Below are 20427 nucleotides of genomic sequence, written 5' to 3'. Positions count from 1 at the left end.
TCCCCAAGTCTGTATTAGTGTTGATTTAACTTGTAATGCATCTACTTTATTACTGTATGTTTTCTTGATCATTCAATTCCTTTAAATATATTTTCAAAGACAGTTACTAATATAAGGCTGCAATTTTTTCCTACTGGTACCATATGACTAGAATGTACATTTCATTGATACCAATGAGATCCAATTAGTAAGTGCTTGTATGTTTTTTTTAAATTTATACTACCATTATGAGTGTTTCTTATCAGAAAGGTTACTGCATCAAGGTTATTGCTTAATCAGGTCAGAAAGTTCTTGTCTTAATTCTACTTGAAGCATTAACCATTTAAATAATGGTAACTTGTAAGGGCTGTTGCCTGTTCAAAGGATTTGCATACTATTTCAGCAGTAGGCAGCTTCATATGGTTATGGGGCTGTTTATTAGCATTTAGGAATACTATGAAGAGATAAAGCTACAATCATTTAGCTAACTGGAAATGATATCAGACATCAGTAAGTCACTTGATATATAATTATGGCTTTTGAAAAAGCTCATCTTACAGAATATTCCTTTTATTTACCACGGTAGATATTTATTCATACAGTATCAATACTCCTATTGATCAAAATATCAATCTTAATTGACTCAAATGTTACTCAAGATGAATCTATAATTAAGCATCTAAATATACATGTCCTAATTTTTGTTAATACTGTGTGGCTACAAAGCCCAGTGGCATTTAATAAGAGCAGCTGCTATGAATTTTGAGAAATTAGGTCAATGAATATTAATTACCAATTAATCTTAGTATATTTTATTATAAATTAAAGCATAAGGAGATATGTATATTTTGCTGGATGTTCCCTCCCAACTCTTTACATGAAAGAAAAAAATCTTATTCTATGAATGTGATCAGCTGAAAGTGGAGTTGAAAACGTAAAGGTAACAGTCATACATTGTATACCATATTTGCTATCATTATTTCTCTAGTCTTTTTCACTTGCATCGCTGTTCTTGGGTGTCAAATGAACACATTATCATATTCATAAAAGAAAATAAATTATGTTCTCAAGAATGATCCCAGCACTATTATTATTCCTTTTATGTCGTCATCCAAGGAAAACACTAGCTTAGTGATGGTAAGCATTTTCAGGCAAATTTTCAAGAGCTATGTCAGGATTTCAAGTATACAACCATAGCAAATAGAATTCTGAGACAGGTTAATTCCTCAAAGAATAGCTTTATTGGATATATCACATTGGCGCAGGCTGGTGAAAACCGACTCTGAATGTTCCTGTGGTTTTTATCTAATTAAAAACAAAAGTTTTCTTCCTTCCCCAAACAATCAGTCATATGGTCCAATCAAGGTGTCGCCTGGTAATTTCACTCCTCTCTCTGACCACCTGTGGGAATGTCCTTGGTTCCCAGGAAAAAGTATTTTGCTTTGGCTACAAACCCCAGCTATCTCTATTCCTCCTCCCTATCTCTCAACTCCAGTGTGGCAACACTGAAGCCTCAAAATGGCCTCAGTCAGGTCAGCTTCAGGGTTGACAATCTATATAGGGCATTAGCAGGTAGGGCTGAGAAAGATTCCTAACTGAAACCCCGAGACCTGTTTAGAATAAAGGGTATACAACGGTGGTCTTTAAACATTTTTATGTTTACTTCTGGCCATGACAACTAGACCTGAGGAAAGCTGCCACATAACAACACAAGAAAGGCCACATGTTTCCCCCTTATTTAGACAGTGCCAAGCTAGACAAAATAAGCCTGCTCTGAGGATGGATTTTCATATATATTTATTTTGATTAGAGAATTAATCTATTTCTGGCTTTATGCAGTACATCTTTATTAAATCATTACACACACACACACACACACACCCAATCAAGTGGATTAGCACAAATCAATAAAATAGCAATTCAAATAAAGTTAAAGAGCATGTGAAAATGCTCCAACTGACCTTAAGAATGTGGTCCAAATTTAAGCAGTGCATAATAGTTTAAGATTTCTTTTACAGATTATTTACTTTATACAATATGGTGTCAATTATTGAGAACTGAATCTTGTCCCACCTGCCTCACCACATTCTGTTCTTAGAAGTCTGTGACAAAATTAGAATTCAGCAGTTGTGCATTAAGCAGACACCAACAAACACATCAGATTTCAGAGCCATCCAGTTTATCTCCAATGTTCTCAATGCCAAATTGGAATGAAAGGAACTGTTACTCCCTATAACTTCCAAAAGGTGATCATGTTAAATGTTTCTGCCAACATTTGCATTTTTTTTTCAGTTCAAGGATGCATTCCAATAATTGTCAGCATCAAAGAATCAGAACAGCATCAACTCAAGATGGAATGTGAATTTAATTCATTGCATCAGTGATATCTGCTGGTGTTTTCAAATGAAGAATCATGTGATACAAACTCAAATATTTTCAGGCTTTTATAACTAGAATATTGTGTTATGGTTCCCTCTAGTGGACACTGCTCCTTACAATATTGTCAATGTAAGATATTACTAGAAACTTTAATTTCTATTCTAAACGTAGCATTCAGATTTAATCCCTGCCTCTTCTTCAATTCCTTTATTATATGGCAAAAATGTAGACTGCAGCATGATGCTTCTTACAGCCCAAGCAAATGTATCTTTGTTTTTCTTCATCATAGAAAGCATGTTTTAAAAATGTTTCCTTACCAATGCTGTAGCTACAATAATTTTATATGTTATCATTGTAATTCAAATGCAATTCCTTCAGAATTATGGACACCTGCCTAATTTTTACTTAATATGAATGTAGACTGAAAAGAGAGTGTCCTATCTCACAAGCCTAATATTAAATGGTAATATTTGTACAGAGGCAACTCCCATTCTTAAGATTCTAGACAGTTCAAACAAGTGAAAAACCCACTTGTTAATCAATATAGACTACTGACCATAAACAATAATACAGTCTTCAACTTATGACTGTCCATTTAACAATGTTTCAAAGTTATAATGGCTTTGGAAGCGAGTGATGACCAGAGGTGGTATTCAGCCGGTTCTTACCAGTTTGGGCTAACCGGTAGCGGAAGTGGTTGGAGGCTCCGCCCACCTGCCCCGACATAATGTGCGATCTTCTGCACATGCGCAGAAGATGGTGTGTATGAGCGTGCTCAGATTTGAGAACCACTAGCGAAGGTAAGTGAAACCCACCTGTATTCAAACTTACAATTATTGCACCACTCCTGCAATCACATGACCGCACTACAGGCACTTGTCAACCGTCTTATATTTATGACCGGTTGCAGCATCCTGTGGTCTTGTGACCAAGATTTGTGATGTTTTTTGATGGTTTCTGGAAAAAAACAAAACAAAACACCAACCCTTTGGGGAAGCTGGATTCGCTTAACAGCATGATTGGCTTAATAACTGCAGTGATTAGTTTAATGCCTGTCTAAAGTTGTCATAAAATCTGGTCCAGCTTTACTTACAACCTCAGCAACTTATAATAGAAATTGTGGACCCAATTGTGGTTAAGTCGAAGATTTTTCGTAAAGAAAAAGAAACTATTAATGTATTAACATTTAATAATTTGTGTATGTCTGTTAAAATATTGCCCACAAAGAATGCAACATTGGAGTTTGTGAATGTAAAATGGATACACATGGACATACAGATAATTATCAGCAGCGGTGCATTTTATTGCTAGAATACAGAAAATTTTAGAAAGAAGCTATATAAAAAAGTCACACAAAAATGTAAATTATGAACCTTTTGTTTTTCGTATCATTTGTTCCATGATATTCCACTGGTCATTGGTGACCTAACATAGAAAAGAAAACACTTTAGTTGAGATGCTGATTTTTTAACTATCATCATGTAGTATGTCGATATAATGGGTATGACCCAAGTGGACATGATGTTCTTAAATTGTACTAAGAGCAGATCCTCAAAGTTTTCCAAGTGAAATCAATGGCACTTAAAGCTTAGTACTCAAATCAAAAGTATATAGTAATACATTAAAATGTTAAGAGGAAAAATAATTCTTAAAAGTGGTGGATAGAAGTGGCAATAGCCTCAGGAGGCCTGGACATATTTAACCACGAATCAAAACTAACATTGGGAGAAAAACAGGGTGGTTAAAAATATTTTTTTTTAAAAAAAATGATTTTTTAAATTTAAAATGGATTTTTAAAATTTAAATCGGTTTAAAATCAAATTTATTTTAATAAAATGCTTTGGGAGTAAAAATCTATCTAAAGGTAGTTTCTATTTAAGATACATTAATAATTTAGTTTATTCAGCATAAAATGGAGTGTAGTTATGTAGCATGAGGCTGTATATTCTGCAATATTGGGACTGTCAGTGAGTCAACAGAGCAGTAGTCGCGCTTTAAAAATTATGATTTAAATCGAGTTGATTTAAATCAAGCCTTTTTACTAGTAATTTAAATTATGATTTAAATCTACTTGATTTAAACCAAATCCACCCTGGAGGTAGAGGAGGAAAGAGAGAAATATGATGGGAAGTACAACAGAATGGAAGGCAGGATTAACTGATTACAACACCCAATAGGAGTTTTCCATTTTGCAGCCTTTTGTTACAAAGTTTTCCTTGTAAATTATTACCTTACGTAATTCATTGAATTCTCCAGCCATAGACACGTATTCACCACCATCCATTCTAATGACCTGTAAGATTGATGCAGAGGTTGTTCCATTAAGAAATTCAAATTATCAATTGAATTAGTTTACTTCATTGGAACCTTTGTACGAGAAAAATACCTTTAAAGTATTCAATTTCTGTGATTTACTGAACTGTACTAAATTTGCCCATAAAGCATTCTTTCCACTAGGCCGTAAGTAGTTTCTAAAAAGTTAAAGAGTGACTCATAAAGCATTCTCATCAAGCCCAAAGAGTTCCGTAAAAATACTGGAACTAAAACCCTTCAAGGAATCAGGTGGCGCTTGGGTGTAATTACACTTTTCTAACAGCAGCAGTGAGCTTCATGCACCCAGGATCAACTTACTGCTCCATTAACCCAATTCGCATAATCACTACAGAGGTAGGTGGCAAGGTTGGCGATCTCTTCCACAGTTCCCAGGCGACCACAAGGAATTCTCTGGATCATTTCTTTCTCAAAGATCCCTGTGGGGTCCAGGCGGCTGAAGGCTCCCTGGGAGGGCGGGGGGGAGGCAGGGAAAAAATGATTGTTGTAAAAAAAGGATTTGTGGCTTGCAAAGAAAGGCAAAAGAAAAAAAGAACAGTAAAAGAAAAAAAAATTAATCACAAGGAAGCACTGCTCCATCCTTCCCACAGTATTCTCATTTCTAAAAGGTCACTCACAATTACAGGAACTTACAACACAGCTGTAACTCCGGATAGTTGTAAATTGGGTCATTCATCTGACCGAACCAATTTTACGACTTTTTTTGGTGGTCTTTTTTGTGATCTTTATGGTTAAGCAAATTCACAATCATTAAACAAATCACTGGCTTACTATGGGCACAGTTTTGCCACAAAGTGGAATTAAATCCATATCCAACCCCGTGTGGGGCAGTGCTTCTGATCACTGCAAAGAACTGTTAATTTCTTAATGGGTGATAATGTACCTTTGTCCTTATTGGACCTGGTTGAATCACATTGAATCTCATGCCGTATCTACCCCACTCAGCTGCAAGAGACCTAGAAATCATCAGAGATTAATTAAATATTCTGCATCCAGAGATTAATATAGCTGCTAAATGTAAGGCTGCTAAATGAGCACAGACTGCATTTCTACAGTGAAAAGTATAGACCTGTGATGGCGAACCTATGGCACACATGCCCAAAGTGGCACACGAAGACATGTCACCCAGCACACGTGGTCTTTCCTGTTTGCCTTTTGGGTTTCTGGTGCGCATGACAATCAGCTGATCTTCGTGCGTGCAGCAGTGCCAAAAAATGTCCTGTGCATGCACGCCAGCCAGCTGATTGTTGGACGCTACAACCTGGAAGCTTGGCTTTTCCAAAGTGCAGCCCCGATGGGCGCGTGTGCACACACGCAATGTTTACATTTAACCTTTTTGGCACTTGGTATTTGGCATTTTTAAGTAGTACTCACTTGCACAGGGCATCTACACCTGCTTTGGCAGAAGCACTTGGTACTACAAACCCAGATCCGCTTTCTGCATAGACTGTTGTGATGGCCAGAAATGCTGCCCCTGAAAAATTCAGGAAAACAAATGTGGGCTGTTAAGTTATAACTTTGACCTGAAAGTTGACCAAGCTTTTCTTATATTTCTTGTAGAAACCAGGATATATATCAGTCAAGACTGAAACACTAGCATTTACATCTAAACCTGTATGGACATGTAGGTGAAATGCTACCGGTTCAGACCGTTTCGCCTGAACTGGTAGTAAAAAATGCTACCGGTTCACCTGAACCGGTAGCATTTTTTACATTCTGATGATCAGCTGTGCCACAAGATTAGAAATCACGTGGCAGAGCTGATTGTTACACAGCTGAGCGTTGAAGCTACCGGTTTGCACAAACCGGTAGCATTTTATAGCTTCTGATTATCAGCTGTGCTACAATCAGCTGTGCAAACTAGTAGCAGACTTCAGAGCATCTCACCCCTGACATGTATCTGTGTATCTGTATCTATTCATACAGATGCACACAATGCAGTAATTTCTGTTTGTAGATTTTAAAAGCATCCATTTCAAAAAGAATAAGAATACAATTTTAAACAAGAAATTCATACCCATATTTACAGCACTATTTTGGCAACAGAAAGGGATGATAAATACTTAATAATTGTAAAAAAAATTATTTGTACTATTTGTGATTTGCAAATAAGTCACCATCCATTAGACAATTAAATGGATTATTATATTTTATTTATTTACTTTGCACCTCAGTTCCAAAGGCTGCAGTTTTGTTGATAAATTTTAATAAAGTAGAAACAGATTATATATTTGACCACATGTACTTAAAGCAATAAGTATATACACTTCATGTTGAACATATTACTGGAAATATAATGTTAAAGAGAAAATAGCAATAAGCAATAGCACTTAGACTTATATACTGCTTCATAGTGCTTTTACAGCCCTCTCTAAGCAGTTTTACAGAGTCAGCATATTGCCCCCAACAATCTGGGTTCTCATTTTACCAACTGCAGAAGGATGGAAGGCTGAGTCAACCTTGAGTATTCAGTATTTATGTATTTAACTATATGACATATAATTAAATTGCAGATAATATTTAGAATAATTAATAATGAACTTATTTTTTTTTTAAATGTGCTTTACAAATGGTAGCAGTTGCAAAATAATCTTTAGGCAGCCATATAAAAGTGATGCAGATATTTCCTTTGTTTTGTTTGGCATATGTAGTGTCAAGCGAGACAAAGCCAAGATGTTTTGTGGAAGTCAGATAATGATAAAAGTGGTAGCTATGTTCAATAACAATATTACAAGGGTTATGTGAAAAGTGGCTAACATTCCATAAAATGCCTACATAGTTTGCATAATTCATATCTACAAGCAAAATTTACTTTAGGTGTAATGTATAGCAATGGCAAGAACTGAAGTGTTAGACAGGCTAACAGAAGCTCTTCCTTTGGTACCTAATGACTATAAAGTAGCTGTTTTCTTTTCCTCCAGAAGGTGGACAAAAAATTGCCTCATCTTCCCAAAAGGGTTTGCTATTAAGCATGAGGCCTATTTTCACAATATTGAACTATACTAAACACTGAAATTTCCGAACATCTGCAAGGAAATAAACATAGATGTCACTTTCATTCACTGACAAAAAAGTAATATTTATCAATTTGAGTTTACCTTTCTGGGCTTTAATCAATTCTTTTCCAATTTGCAAAGTTACAAAAGCAGTACCATTCAAAACAATGTCAGTGATAGCCTTCCATGCATTTGGAGAAAGACGTTCAGAAGGAGAAACAAAATTTCCAGCGGCATTATTTATTATTACCTAAAACAAAGAAAAATATACTAGATCTGTATTAAATTTGGTATACTGTTTACTAGAGATAACAAATAAGCATCTACCAATTTCTACATAAACAGAAGACTAGCAGTCAAAACTTCTCATGTCAAATAATACTTCTGGTTTTAAAAGCTTTGTAGACAATATGTGACTATTTCAATATAGTCATGTGAAAAAATATGTCACAGGGGTATACATGATATCCTGTTTCCCTGAAAATAAGACCTTTCTGGATAATAAGCCCAATTGAGCTTTTGAGCACATGCACTAAAATAAGCCCTCCCCTGAAAATAAGCTCTCCCTGAAAATAGTACAACACAGCAGCAGCCATGAGGTCACCATGCTCACTGCCTCCTGCACCTCAAAAATAATAAGACCTCCCCCAAAAAAGGCCAAGCACGGTCAAAAGAAAATAAGACCCTGTCTTATTTTCAGGGAAACACGGTATTACCCCTCTGACAAAAATAACTTCAAATAGTTATTTCCAGAGGTAGGCTTCATATGATTTAACAACTGGTTCACCTAGTGAACCGAAAATGTGAGAGCGCTTACGTGTGGCATCACTCACAGGGAGATTTCATGCTTCTTGGGCAGCCGCAGTGAGTAGAGTGGGAAATCAGCTGGGCTGCGAGGGCCGATTGAGCGAGCCAGAGAGTGAAATATATAGGACGGGATAGCATCACGGAGGCCCAGCTGGTGGTCAGAACTACAGGTTTGCCCAAACTGGTCCAAACTGGTAGCAACCCACCACTGGTTATTTCTTATAACTGTCTACTAGACTCTGACATTAGCAGGAATTGTTTCCCACTTCTCAATGGGGATTTGTTTTTCAATTGTGAGATTTTGAGTATTTACTTGCAATTATTTGACATCTTCTAAAATCCTCATTTCTCCTTTCAATTTGGTGTGGTACCACTCTCATCAATAACAAAAAATCAAACTAAATGTCTGAAGTTTAAATAATAGTGTCTTCCCAGATTCTGTGCAATGATGTTCTAATCCTATGGCCCTGACCTGATGGATCTGAGTCTAATTTTAGGTATTTGAGATAATGATGAATATATGGAGGTACTTTTGTTTTTCCACATGAAAAATCTGCATTGAGATTTACTTAAAATTACACAATGGACTATAAAATGCAAATGTGCTTGTATTTGTTATATCTATCACTACTATTGTATATTGAAATAGGTTAATTAAAAAAATCAATGATGTGTACTTTTCTCATGACTCTGTCTAAATTTGCAAATTGGCATGTAAAACTATGCTAATAATAAAATAATCCATACAAGTCAACCATTATTGCTTATTCCAGTGTTTCTCAACCTTGATATGATGGGATATGCAGCTGGAGAAGTTGTGGAAGGGAATGGTGGCAATAGCACCATGGTTTCCCAGTTTGTTTGTCTGTTTATGCATACTTACATGAATGAAATGTTATATTTTTAAAAAGCCTTGACATATATGGCTGTATATCAGAGGGTAATAAAGCTGATATATTATGATATAATGCAATCTATTAAGAATGGATCACAAAGATGTCCAAATTTTTTTCTAATATGTAAGCTTTAACTTGTCAAAATGAGATCAAGAAATATTAGATAATTTAATAGAAATGAAATCAATCAAAACTAGTTTTTGTCATTAGACCATGGTTTTCAATTATATATCCTGACATGTCACTCCAAGATCATGAATTTCATTCCAGAAATTAAACCTTGATAAATGCTATACATTAGAAGGTATGCTCACAGTACAAGTAAAAACTTTCTACTGGAGATACATTTCATTAAGAGAGAAGGAGAAAATCTACAAATCTTCTTGATTAGTTTTCTGACAAATTATTTTTCATGAGATTCTGATTTGCTGACATGTTATATTATGGCTATTCCACTAGATGGGGCTTTATGGTATTATCAATTAGTATACATATATGATAGTTAATATTATTGAAATTACAATAAAGGGAAATCTATTTTGCCTTTTGTTTGATTATTTTACTTATATGACATTATTTTTTGTTACATCACACACTATTTTTCCAGGAATAATCAATCAAACTTTTCAATTACTTACATCAGGATGCCCAGCCACTTCAATTAATCGACTGACTGCATTGGTAACAGACTCTGGATCTTTGACATCACACTGAATTGCATGAACCTGGTAATAAAATAAAATGATATAACCATCAGCAGCAAAAAAAGGTTTAAAGAAATTTAAAATATAGCTTTGCATACTAGGTTCAGATATAGTGCACAGATATTAATAATAATTTTAAATACCTTATTTCCAGTTTTAGAAGATATTTCTTCTGCTGTTTCATTCAATACATCAAGTTTCCTGCAAATAGTTTTGTGAGTTCTTATTGTTTACATAACAATAAACATTCCATATTTATGACCCTATAATCCCTTAATTTGGGATATAGTTGGAGTACTGTATAGAGCTACGAGTTTACTGGCTAGATGTCTTATCAGACGCCATGCAGTATGTTATAGTGTATATAGCGGTAGTCAACCTGGTCCCTACCGCCCACTAGTGAGCGTTCCAGCTTTCATGGTGGGTGGTAGGGGTTTGCTGTAACTCTACTTTATAAATTTTATAAAGTTACTTCCCTACTTTATAAATCCCCATTACTGTGTAACCAGTGGGCAGTTAGAAAATTTTACTACTAACAGAGATACAAAAGTGGGCGGTAGGTATAAAAAGGTTGACTACCCCTGGTATATAGTGTTATATACGTTAGAAAATAGTGTTACAGATTCTTCATATTGTTCCTTATATAATGGTTAAAAGGTAAGGTGAAAGTTCCCCTTACACATATGTGCTAGTCGTTTCCGACTCTAGGGGGTGGTCTGTTTCAAGGCCAAAGAGCTAGCTCTGTCCAAAGATGTCTCTGTGGTCATATGACTGGCATGACTAAATTCCGAAGGCACACGGAATGCTGTTACCTTCCCATCAAAGTGGTCCCTATTTTTCTACTTGCATTTTTACATGTTTTCGAATTACTAGGTTGCAGAAGCTGGGACAATTAATGGGAGCTCACTCTGTTAAGCGGGAGTAGAGATTTGACTGCCGAACTGCTGACCTTTCGGACTTGCAAGCTCAGCGTCTTAGCCACTGAGCCACTGTGTCCCACAATATAATGGTTACTCTGTGCTAATTCATACCAGGTTCATGCACCAAAGGGACTTAGGGTCTATGGGAGACTACCTTCGGTTCTCTGAGAATTTATGGATTTCCACAGAAAATGAAAAGGCAAAAAGTCTATCACTGTTGTGCCTCATCCAGTACACAACATTAAACAAAAGAAACAGGAGTTTATCCAGCAAGGAACAATTTATCATTCAAGTAGGATGAATGGGAAGTAAAGAGAACATGGAGATGTAATAAAGTTTTGTTTTTACCGGCTTGCTATAACACATTCTGCTCCCAGATTAGACAGCGCATTTGTCATCCCTTTTCCAATGCCCGTACCGCCGCCTGTGATAAAGGCCACTTTCCCATGAAAAGCATCTGGTGGCAACATCACTTTCTGAAGTGGTGAAAAGAAGGTGCCTTGACCACTCTTCGTTTGATATAGTACATTTGTTCCATGGGTAAAATGCTGAAAAAAAAAAGAAAAAAGAAGGACCATTTTAACCTAGAAGTATTTTTCAATTGTAGACATCGCACCAAGAGAACTGCTACTGTCAATATTAAGTGATAATGTATATAAATGTTTTCAAGCATTCTGCTTTACATGTCTTGATGTAACTATGATACTTATAAAAGCATTTATAAGTAAAGCAGGGGTGAAATTCAACCGGAGAAATTGGTAGGGACTATTTGAACCAGTTCGCTGAACCCGCTCATGCCTGCCCGCTCACTGCTCCCGGCCACTCAATCGCCCCTTCCGGCCACTCGTTGCCCGCTCATTATTTTAAGGCATGATTTGCTTAACTTAGTAAATAAATCAGTATTGGTTTACAAAAGAGTATAGTGCTTTATAAGATAAAACTGGATTCACACAATAACTAACTGCTCAGCAATATAAAATTGCAGCTCATAATTGATCCAATGCTCCTGAAATCAATAAAATGTACCAAAACAATCTCCTTTTATTGTTTGCTGTTTAGATTATATTATTCTGACAGTATAATCTTATACTCCAGGGGAAGTTCATCCAGGGGACAAGGATGCTCTGCAGAAGATTCCATTCCTAAATTGGTGATCCTTAATGCAAATGTTTGTTTACATATTCCACATATTTCTGGAAGATGCTTTGTACCACTACCATTATAACAAAACCACAATGTAGGCTCTGATATTAAGACCCTGTTCCTATTTTAATGAGATATTACTTCTAGAATGGGATAGTCTTATAATTCTTTTATAGATGGCATATAGGATCTATATGGCAATAGCAATAGCATTTAGACTTATATACCACTTCATAGTGCTGAATAGCCCTCTCCAAGCGATTTACAGAGTCAGCATATTGCCCCCAACAATCTGGGTCCTCATTTTACCGACCTTGGAAGGATGGAAGGCTGAGTCAACCTTGAGCCTTGTGAGATTCGAACTGTCAAATTGCAGTCAGCCAGCAGTCAGCAGTCAGCAGAAGTAGCCTGCAGTACTGCATTTTAACCACTTCGCCACCATGGCTCATATGCTTCAAAACTTCACGGTGGGCAACCTAGTAAGAATTATATATAATGGGTATAAAATGAAGAAAGGCATTTGTCCTGCCATGAAATTTTTGGAGGAAGCTGAGAATAGCTCTTTTACCAGAACTTGTTTTTTCTTCATGTTCTTCAGTTACCATATACCATTAATACACTTTTCTACCAAATAATAAATGCTGGCCTTCAATCGTCAATTCATTTATTTTTTCCCTTAATTTTGAAATAAATATTAAATCATTTTTTCATTCGCTTAGTTTCAGCTTTAATCACACCAAAATTGGTCATCACCAGTTCAGGTCCAATTAATTTTAATGTATCTGTTATGTGTCATTGAATCAAATAGTTGCTATTAAAATGGCTAAAGGCCAAATTATATTTAACACATACACGCAGTTCCAAATCTAATTCTTAAGAGGTTTTAAAGATCTTTAAACAATATTATGAATCTAGATATTTATGCAGGACAGCTATTCAGCTCTGAAGTGGAAATGATGCTTCATCATTCTTTAAAGAAGCTTTGCCTTTTTTTGAGCTCACAGTGTTGTTTTGCAATTCAGGTTCCTTTGTTAGGAAAAATCGACAGGATCATCAGACAGTTAGAACAGTTTCCTATCTCCAAATAAGCCTCTTGGTCATTTATAACTAAAGGAGTAGGAGGCCCAGAGCATAGGACACTAAAATTTACTATGTATATCTACCTAAGTAGGGAAGGGATATACACAGTCATTTTGTACCTTCTGTAAAAAGATATCAACAAAGATGTCAGCATGAATAAGGCTAAAATAATAGTACAGATTTTGGGAATTAATGGTTATTAATTGCTGGGTAGCACCATTATCTGCAGAATCAGATAATTTAGTCAAGGTACAGCTATATTTGCCAAAAGTCCATGAAACAGATTTAATCATCTGCCATTTGAATGAATTATTTTAATATGTTAAATGAACAGAATCAAAAGAATTACAACCTTTATTTTGTTGAAAGAGTAAACCAAGATTATTGGAGAAATAAAGTGAACTATATTATGAAAGTAACTGGAGACACCAGCACTCAGGTTGTACTGTGATGCCTCACTTGACAATTCTGTTTTATACATCCATACATGAACTCATATTTTTCTACAGCTGTTAAATAGACTTTCGGGTCCCAAAACACAACATAATCATTATCAGAGATATAAATGCTTACACAGCATGGATATCAGCTTCAGGTTATATTGCCACACCATCAGAACTAAACACTACCCTTAATTTTGACCGAGAATGGATGGAGAAGATAAAACTCAAAAACATTTTACTGACTATTGAAGAATAATCCCTATTTAAAATGTAGGCTATGGTATATAAACCCACTACAATAAATTTTATTCCCTGTAGTTCAATTTGCACAATTACATATCTACCTTGATCATAAGCAAACAATAAATGTGGTAGTAATTGGGGTTTATATACAAATTATCTATTGATTTTCTTCTTACAATTGGTAGAGATATATTACAAACCCTAGAGTTTTGTTTATGAGGTACTTTTTATCAATCTCGTGAATATGAGTTTGTTGCAAATATATCATGTCTTTATTTAATTTTTTAAGATACTAAAATAGATTTTTTGTCTTTTTGTGGGGTGTTTGTCACATTAACATTTCATGTTAAAATCTTACAATCCATGCATTATGAAGAAGTTTCAGGAATGCAAGCTATGGCTCCCATCTCCACAGCTTGACCTTGGTCAGCTTCAAATTTGTTATCTTTTTTTTTAAGACTCATTTGTCATGGTAATAGATTCTTATCTTTTGAGAAATTGTGCAGTTCTGATCTGTATCTTTCCAAAAAATCCTATACTTTGGGTACTGAATTTAGTCTAACATTAATTCTTAAAGGTAAAAATAACCAAATGAAAGGGAAGGTTACCTTGTTTTAAAAGAACTATCAGGAAGAAGTATTCTTTGCATTACCTTGTAATTGGAACATCTTCTTAGATTGTTTTAATTCTGTTACTAGTAATTTGAACTTATTCAAATTATTAACTTTCTTTGGAGGTATTGTATAACATAAAAAAAACGCTTTACAAAGTGTGGAGTTAAAAGCAAAGGCATCCTTTGGAACAAAGGCTGGATGAAAAAGATTGATAACTTGTCTCCTCTGGCTGAACTTATCAAAAAGTAGTCAAACACTAGAGTTTCCCTCCCTGGCTAATCACAACCATCCAAGGAGCTTCCGGGATGATTCCAAGATGCTTCATTTTCTTTCCCTTCATTTCAAATCCAGGAGCGTTCTGCTACAGAAGCCAGCTTCTAACAGCAAAAACAACCATTGTCAGGGTAAAAGAAAGCCCAGCTGATCAGGACGCCATGGTGGAAGGTGGTGGAAAAAGAAAAAGCTATGTTTTTTAAACACTTGTCTGAACAGTTACTCTCCTATTTTTTTCAGTATTTAAAAATATTTTGGGATTAGAATGGGGTAATAATCCCACAGTTGGGCAGATCTGATGATTAAAGAATTAAAGAAACACAAAGGAAGCTGCTTCAAACTTTTTTTTTACCTCACTAATATTTTATGTTTGATTGATGTATTGAGATGTAAAAATAGACTGGTGTAAGATTACACTTTCTTTTCAGAGAGGCATAAACCTTTTTCTAGAATTGATATGATATGGAGTACAAAACATTTGCTCTACAAAACAACTATAGTTAATATTCTTCCAAAATCTTTTTCTGATCATAACTCACGTTAAATTTGGACCCCAGTCTTTTAAATGGAGATTAAATGAGTCTAGTTTTCCAAAGACCACAGTTTGTTAAAGATTGTAAACAAGTACTCCAAGATTATTTTAATAATAATATGGACAAGGAAACTAACTTGACAACAGTTTGGGATGATTGTAAAGTCGGGATAACGAGGGTATTTCATACAATATAATACATTACGAAGAAAATGGATGGAAAAATCGAAAAAGGGTTAGGTGAAATTAAACTTCAAAAAAACCTTCAAAAAGATCTTAACATTCTTAACCAATTAAAACTATCGCAGAAAAAAAATCTTTGTTGACTGCTTCAAATATTGAAATATACAAAAACAAACTGTTTTTTTTTTCCAATTAAACCAGGGAGATGGTTGGTGCATAAATTAAGAAAACATACAGAAAATAAGATAATAATTAAGCTTCAGGAAGGGAATAAAACTTACATTGACAGCAAAAATATCCAAAGACTCTTTCAGAATTATTATACTAATTTATGTAATAAACATGAAGTAATGTAAGAAACATGAAGTATTTATGATTACATTTTGACTCAAAATCTTACTAAACTATTGGGAAATTATAAGCAAATTTTAAACAGTCCAATAACAACCTTTGAAATAACAGAAGCAATTAACAGAGCTAACTTAAGTAAAGTGCTGAGATTGGATGGTTTACCAAGTGGATTCTATAAAACGTTTGAAGACCAATTACCGTATTTTTTCGGACTATAAGATACACCTTTCTCCCCATAAAAGTGGGTGAAAATTTAGCTGCGTCATATAGAAAGAATTCGGGTGCTTTTGGCTTCCCTAACCCTCTGTGCATCATGTTTTTGCCTTCCCAGGTTCCCAGAAGCACTCTGCAGTTCTCTGCACGTCCTGTTTGGCTGCCATGTTGTGTTTTCACCCTCCAGGCCCCCCAAAACCACTCTACAGGGCAAAAATGGGGCCAGTTTCACCAAAAAGGGGCCCGCAGCCCTCCGTGCAGCGCATTTTCGCCCTCCCTGGCCACCAGAAGCACTCTGCATTTGTGGCAAAAATGGGACATGTGGAGCACTACAGTGTGCCTCTGGAGACCTGGGAGGGCAAAAACGCAAAGCAGAGGGCTTGGGAGCCCAAAAATGGGCCCATTTTTGGAAAAACAGGATGGGTAGATGCCCAAAATTATTTTTTTCTTGTTTTTCTTCTGTAAATTTAGGGGTGTCTTATAGTCCGGTGCATCTTATAATCCGAAAAATATTGTACTTCTTTCAATGAAGGATTTAATGAACTCTATTCTAAGGAAATTTTATGTAGGCATGGAAAAATGCCTACATTTCTTTTATACCTAAGGATGGACCTTCTGTGAACAAGTACAGACCAATTTCTCTTCTTAACTATGACTATAAACTGTTTACATCCATTACCTCAAAAGGTTTTTCGAGATTACATAGATGAAGCCCAATTGTAGTTTTTTACTCAGAAGCCAATTAACAGACAGTGTGAGAGTAATCTTCCTTTAACTGAACATTTACAACATCATAGTGACTAACAGGTTGCCTGTTTTAATCTTCTAATCTAATCTTATTAGATGCAGAAAAACCTTTTGATAATTTGAATTGGAACTTTATGTTTAAAGTAGTCAAAAAGATGGATTTTGGATTGGGCTTTTTACAGGGATTGAAGTCCATTTATAAACTCCATTAAGCATAAATTATGATGAATGGAGATTTGACAAAACCATGTGAAATCCGGAAAGAACAAGGCAGGGGTATCGTTTATCCCCCTTATTATTTATCCTTGTACTGGAACTGCTAAATAGGGACATTAGATAAGATGACAGAGTAAAAGGATTACAAAATAAAGCACATAAGTATAAACTTTGTGCTTTTGCTGATGACTTGGTTTTGATTTTGCAAGACCTGTTAGAGAACATTGAATACGTTTATGAAGATTAAAATATTTGGAGAAATGGCAGGTTTAAAAATAAATACATAAGATGAGAGCATTGACTAAGAATATGAATGTGGAAGAGCAGAGGAAATGTAATTTAAAATTGGATTACAGTTATTAAACAGGTAAAGTATTGGGGGGAGGGACTCTCATTAATGAAAATTCTAATTCAAATGACATATCCAGATCTACTGATATTTAAAGAAGATAAAAACAAGAGAGCAATTACTAAGTGAAGGATTTATTGATTGGTGTAATTATTATATAATCTTTGAAAGATTAAACTAGATAAAAACTTGTATTTGCAGGAATTAAATCTGAACTGAACTCAACACTTATGTTTTGGAGATCACCACCTAATTGTTAAAATGTATAAAATGTTATTTAAGAGGTATCTGGAAGATGAATTTGTTAAAGATTGTATGGTAAAATGGGAGAAAAACTTTGGCTACAATATAATGCTAGACGGTGCGAGAATATATGAATGAATGGTTTAAAATTTACTTTGAATTACAGTTTAAAGAAAATGTTTATAAGATGATGTATCTTTGGTATTTTAGCCCATATAGACTGGGCTCAAATATATAGACATATTTTCAACAAGTTTTCGAAATGAAACCAAAATCTAGAAACATTCTATTATATGTGATAGCCTTGGAAGTATGCTAAATCATACTGGATAAACATAATATTGATAATGCAAAAATATTTAAAATACAAATATTAATGAAACCGGAAGCTTTTTTTCTTGATATTATGAGTGAATGAATTTAAAAACAGTTTGGAACATTATTTCTTTACAAGAAGACATTGTCTGTAGAAGCGTGGGATTGACTGAATTAGCAGAGATGGCAAAATTAGAGACAACAGATTAGACAAATTTATAAGAGACTGGAAGCTGTTTATGGATTTTCTACAGGTTAAATACAATGACAGATGGTTAACAGAGGGATTTGAAGATTAGTTTTAACTTTGGGGTAACCTGTTGACTATTGATGTTGGGTCAATTTGATTATTAGATAGATTTTCATATCATGGATATTTGTTTATGTAATATAGTATTTTTTGTTAAATACAATGGAAACATTTATAACTATTTGTAGACCCACTGTATGAAGGGAAGACAATATATTAATATTTTTTATATATCTTTCACCATTCAGCTGGGGGTGATTTTTTCTTATGTTTAATGTAGATGTATTTTCTATTTGGGTTATTTTTCTTTTTTTCCACACAAGGTGTCTTCTTTTTGTTGCTAGTACCGGGTGTTTGTTAGTTTGTTTCTTTTTTACTTTTCTTTGTTTTTATTTTATATTTGGTGATAAAACAATTTTTTTAAAAAAAGCAATAGCTTCTGATTAAAAATAAGTATAATAGCAGATTCTATTCTGTTTAAGTGTTAATTTGGAAGTAAATAAGGAAAAAATTCAAAAATTTTCAGTATTAAAAGAAAAGGCTGGTATAGGCATCACATGTACAAGAAATTGGATAGTTTGAGCAAACTGCAATTTAAACATTGTATATGTTTGCCCAACTATGCTGCTCTTCCTGAAATCATGAAATTGAAAAAAATGGTTAAAGGTAGATTAAAACTATCACTGATGTTGAGAGAGGATTATGGTGCGTGAATTATCCTTATAAATTATAGTTCATCTAAAAATGAGACAAATCATCCATGTGTTAAATAACCACACTATACACAAGAACTTCAGGTTATTAGCAAGCTGCTTCTTTTGGTTGGGAAATAGCATTACTCATAATTTGAGCTGCATTTAGGACAAAGTTCACAGTAAACATCTCCACAGAATAGTTTCCCCTCTTTCTAAGTGATTCATAAATGTAACACATGTATTGCTATTGATTTATTAGAACTGCTGTAATCAAAAGGAATTAGATAGTAATACCATACCTGTATTTATTGATTACTGTACAACTTAAGCGCAACATAAACATGAATAGTAGAATGACAAAACAGATTATAAAGTTGCAAATAAAAAAAAACTGAATGAGAAATGGAGTCAATGGGGCGAGGGGAGATTCTAGACTGCTATGGAGATAACAAGAACACTTTACTCTCTAGGTTAAAGGTTATCAGCAAGTTTAAAAAAATGGTAAAAGTTAAAAAAGTTTTACCTGTGATAGAAAAGAGATGAATCCCAGCAGGAGCTAACTTGAGCAACAGCAGTTAATAGTTTTCAACTGGTGCCCAGCGAAAGTTTAAACCTTTCAATAATCCACCAAACGCTAAGAATTTGTTATTAGTAAGAAACATTACTAAAAGCTTAAGCATTGGCCTTACAAGAGAATGATTCAGTGCTTTATTCAAACTTAATTGTGTGCACAACTCAACCACAGCATTTTAGGCAATCTATAGTAAAGAAAAGCCTGCCTAATCTTGCCTTCCAACAACATGAGGCGAGACTCCTATTTATACTCCTATTCATATATATAATATATACACACACATACACACATACATACAACATAGGATTAATATACTAAATTAAGATAAAGCCATAATAAAATCACTATAGTATGGAGCCATAGAATTGCAATGGGATAGATATTATAATGGTGTATATATGGACCACATATCCCATATAAAGTTGGGGTATGGAGCATAGACTACCTCGACCATGGTAAACGTTGGGTAACTTTCCGTCTTAACAGAGTGGCTAAAAGTCTATACACAGGTCGAACTGGATATTGCATTAAACTTTTGGGTTTAACGATAACTACTTAATAGTAATACTTTCGGGAGGGGGTGTTATTCATTACTAGTGAATAGCAAGAGGGGTTTTTTTTGGGGGGGGGAGCGGAGAAACCTAACTTCTTCATTATGAAGAAGAAACGGCGTTATCTTTCGCTGCTCTTCTCCGCCCTACACTTCCAGGGGTCTCTTTTTGGGGGGCAAAATGAACGCTCAGGACGCCGTTTCGGGACTCATTAGATAGGGCAATTGTAAAATCGCCGCCTCCCTGAAGAGAGAGCTGAAGGAGAAGAAGAGGTTTTGAGCTTCTCACCCGCACAGCCGCCGAATAAAGCCGCGGAGGAAATAAAGTCTGCGAGCCGCACCGAGCGAACACCCCCATCGCCATCTTTCCCTCGCCGGTGGAAACGCCTCCTACCACTCCG

The 20427-nt window shown here is 35.0% G+C and overlaps 1 protein-coding gene across 1 annotated transcript; it reads right to left on the bottom strand.

Moving 5' to 3' along the window:
* Positions 1–3637: 3637 nt before the first annotated feature.
* Positions 3638–20427, bottom strand: DECR1 (2,4-dienoyl-CoA reductase 1). The gene is made up of 10 exons (XM_032223280.1): positions 20316–20427; positions 11361–11560; positions 10236–10293; positions 10027–10113; positions 7788–7935; positions 6064–6163; positions 5573–5645; positions 4990–5136; positions 4589–4651; positions 3638–3783 (listed from the first exon to the last, which is right to left on the bottom strand). The coding sequence occupies exons 1-10, from the start codon at positions 20388–20390 to the stop codon at positions 3724–3726; spliced, it is 1011 nt and encodes a 336-aa protein (XP_032079171.1). The 5' UTR covers positions 20391–20427; the 3' UTR covers positions 3638–3723.

This window comes from Thamnophis elegans, chromosome 8 (genome assembly GCF_009769535.1).
Source record: "Thamnophis elegans isolate rThaEle1 chromosome 8, rThaEle1.pri, whole genome shotgun sequence".
NCBI classification, from domain to species: domain Eukaryota; kingdom Metazoa; phylum Chordata; class Lepidosauria; order Squamata; family Colubridae; genus Thamnophis; species Thamnophis elegans.
This window is presented reverse-complemented; position numbering and strand designations above follow the sequence as displayed.

Coding starts and splice junctions, on each gene's coding strand:
- DECR1 (XM_032223280.1), bottom strand. CDS start 20,390: ATGGCGATGGGGGTGTTCGCTCGGTGCGGCTCGCAGACTTTATTTCCT. Junction 5,137..5,572: donor CAGGTCCAATAAGGACAAAG/GTACATTATCAC, acceptor CCGCCCTCCCAG/GGAGCCTTCAGCCGCCTGGA. Junction 4,652..4,989: donor CGAATTGGGTTAATGGAGCA/GTAAGTTGATCC, acceptor TCAATCTTACAG/GTCATTAGAATGGATGGTGG.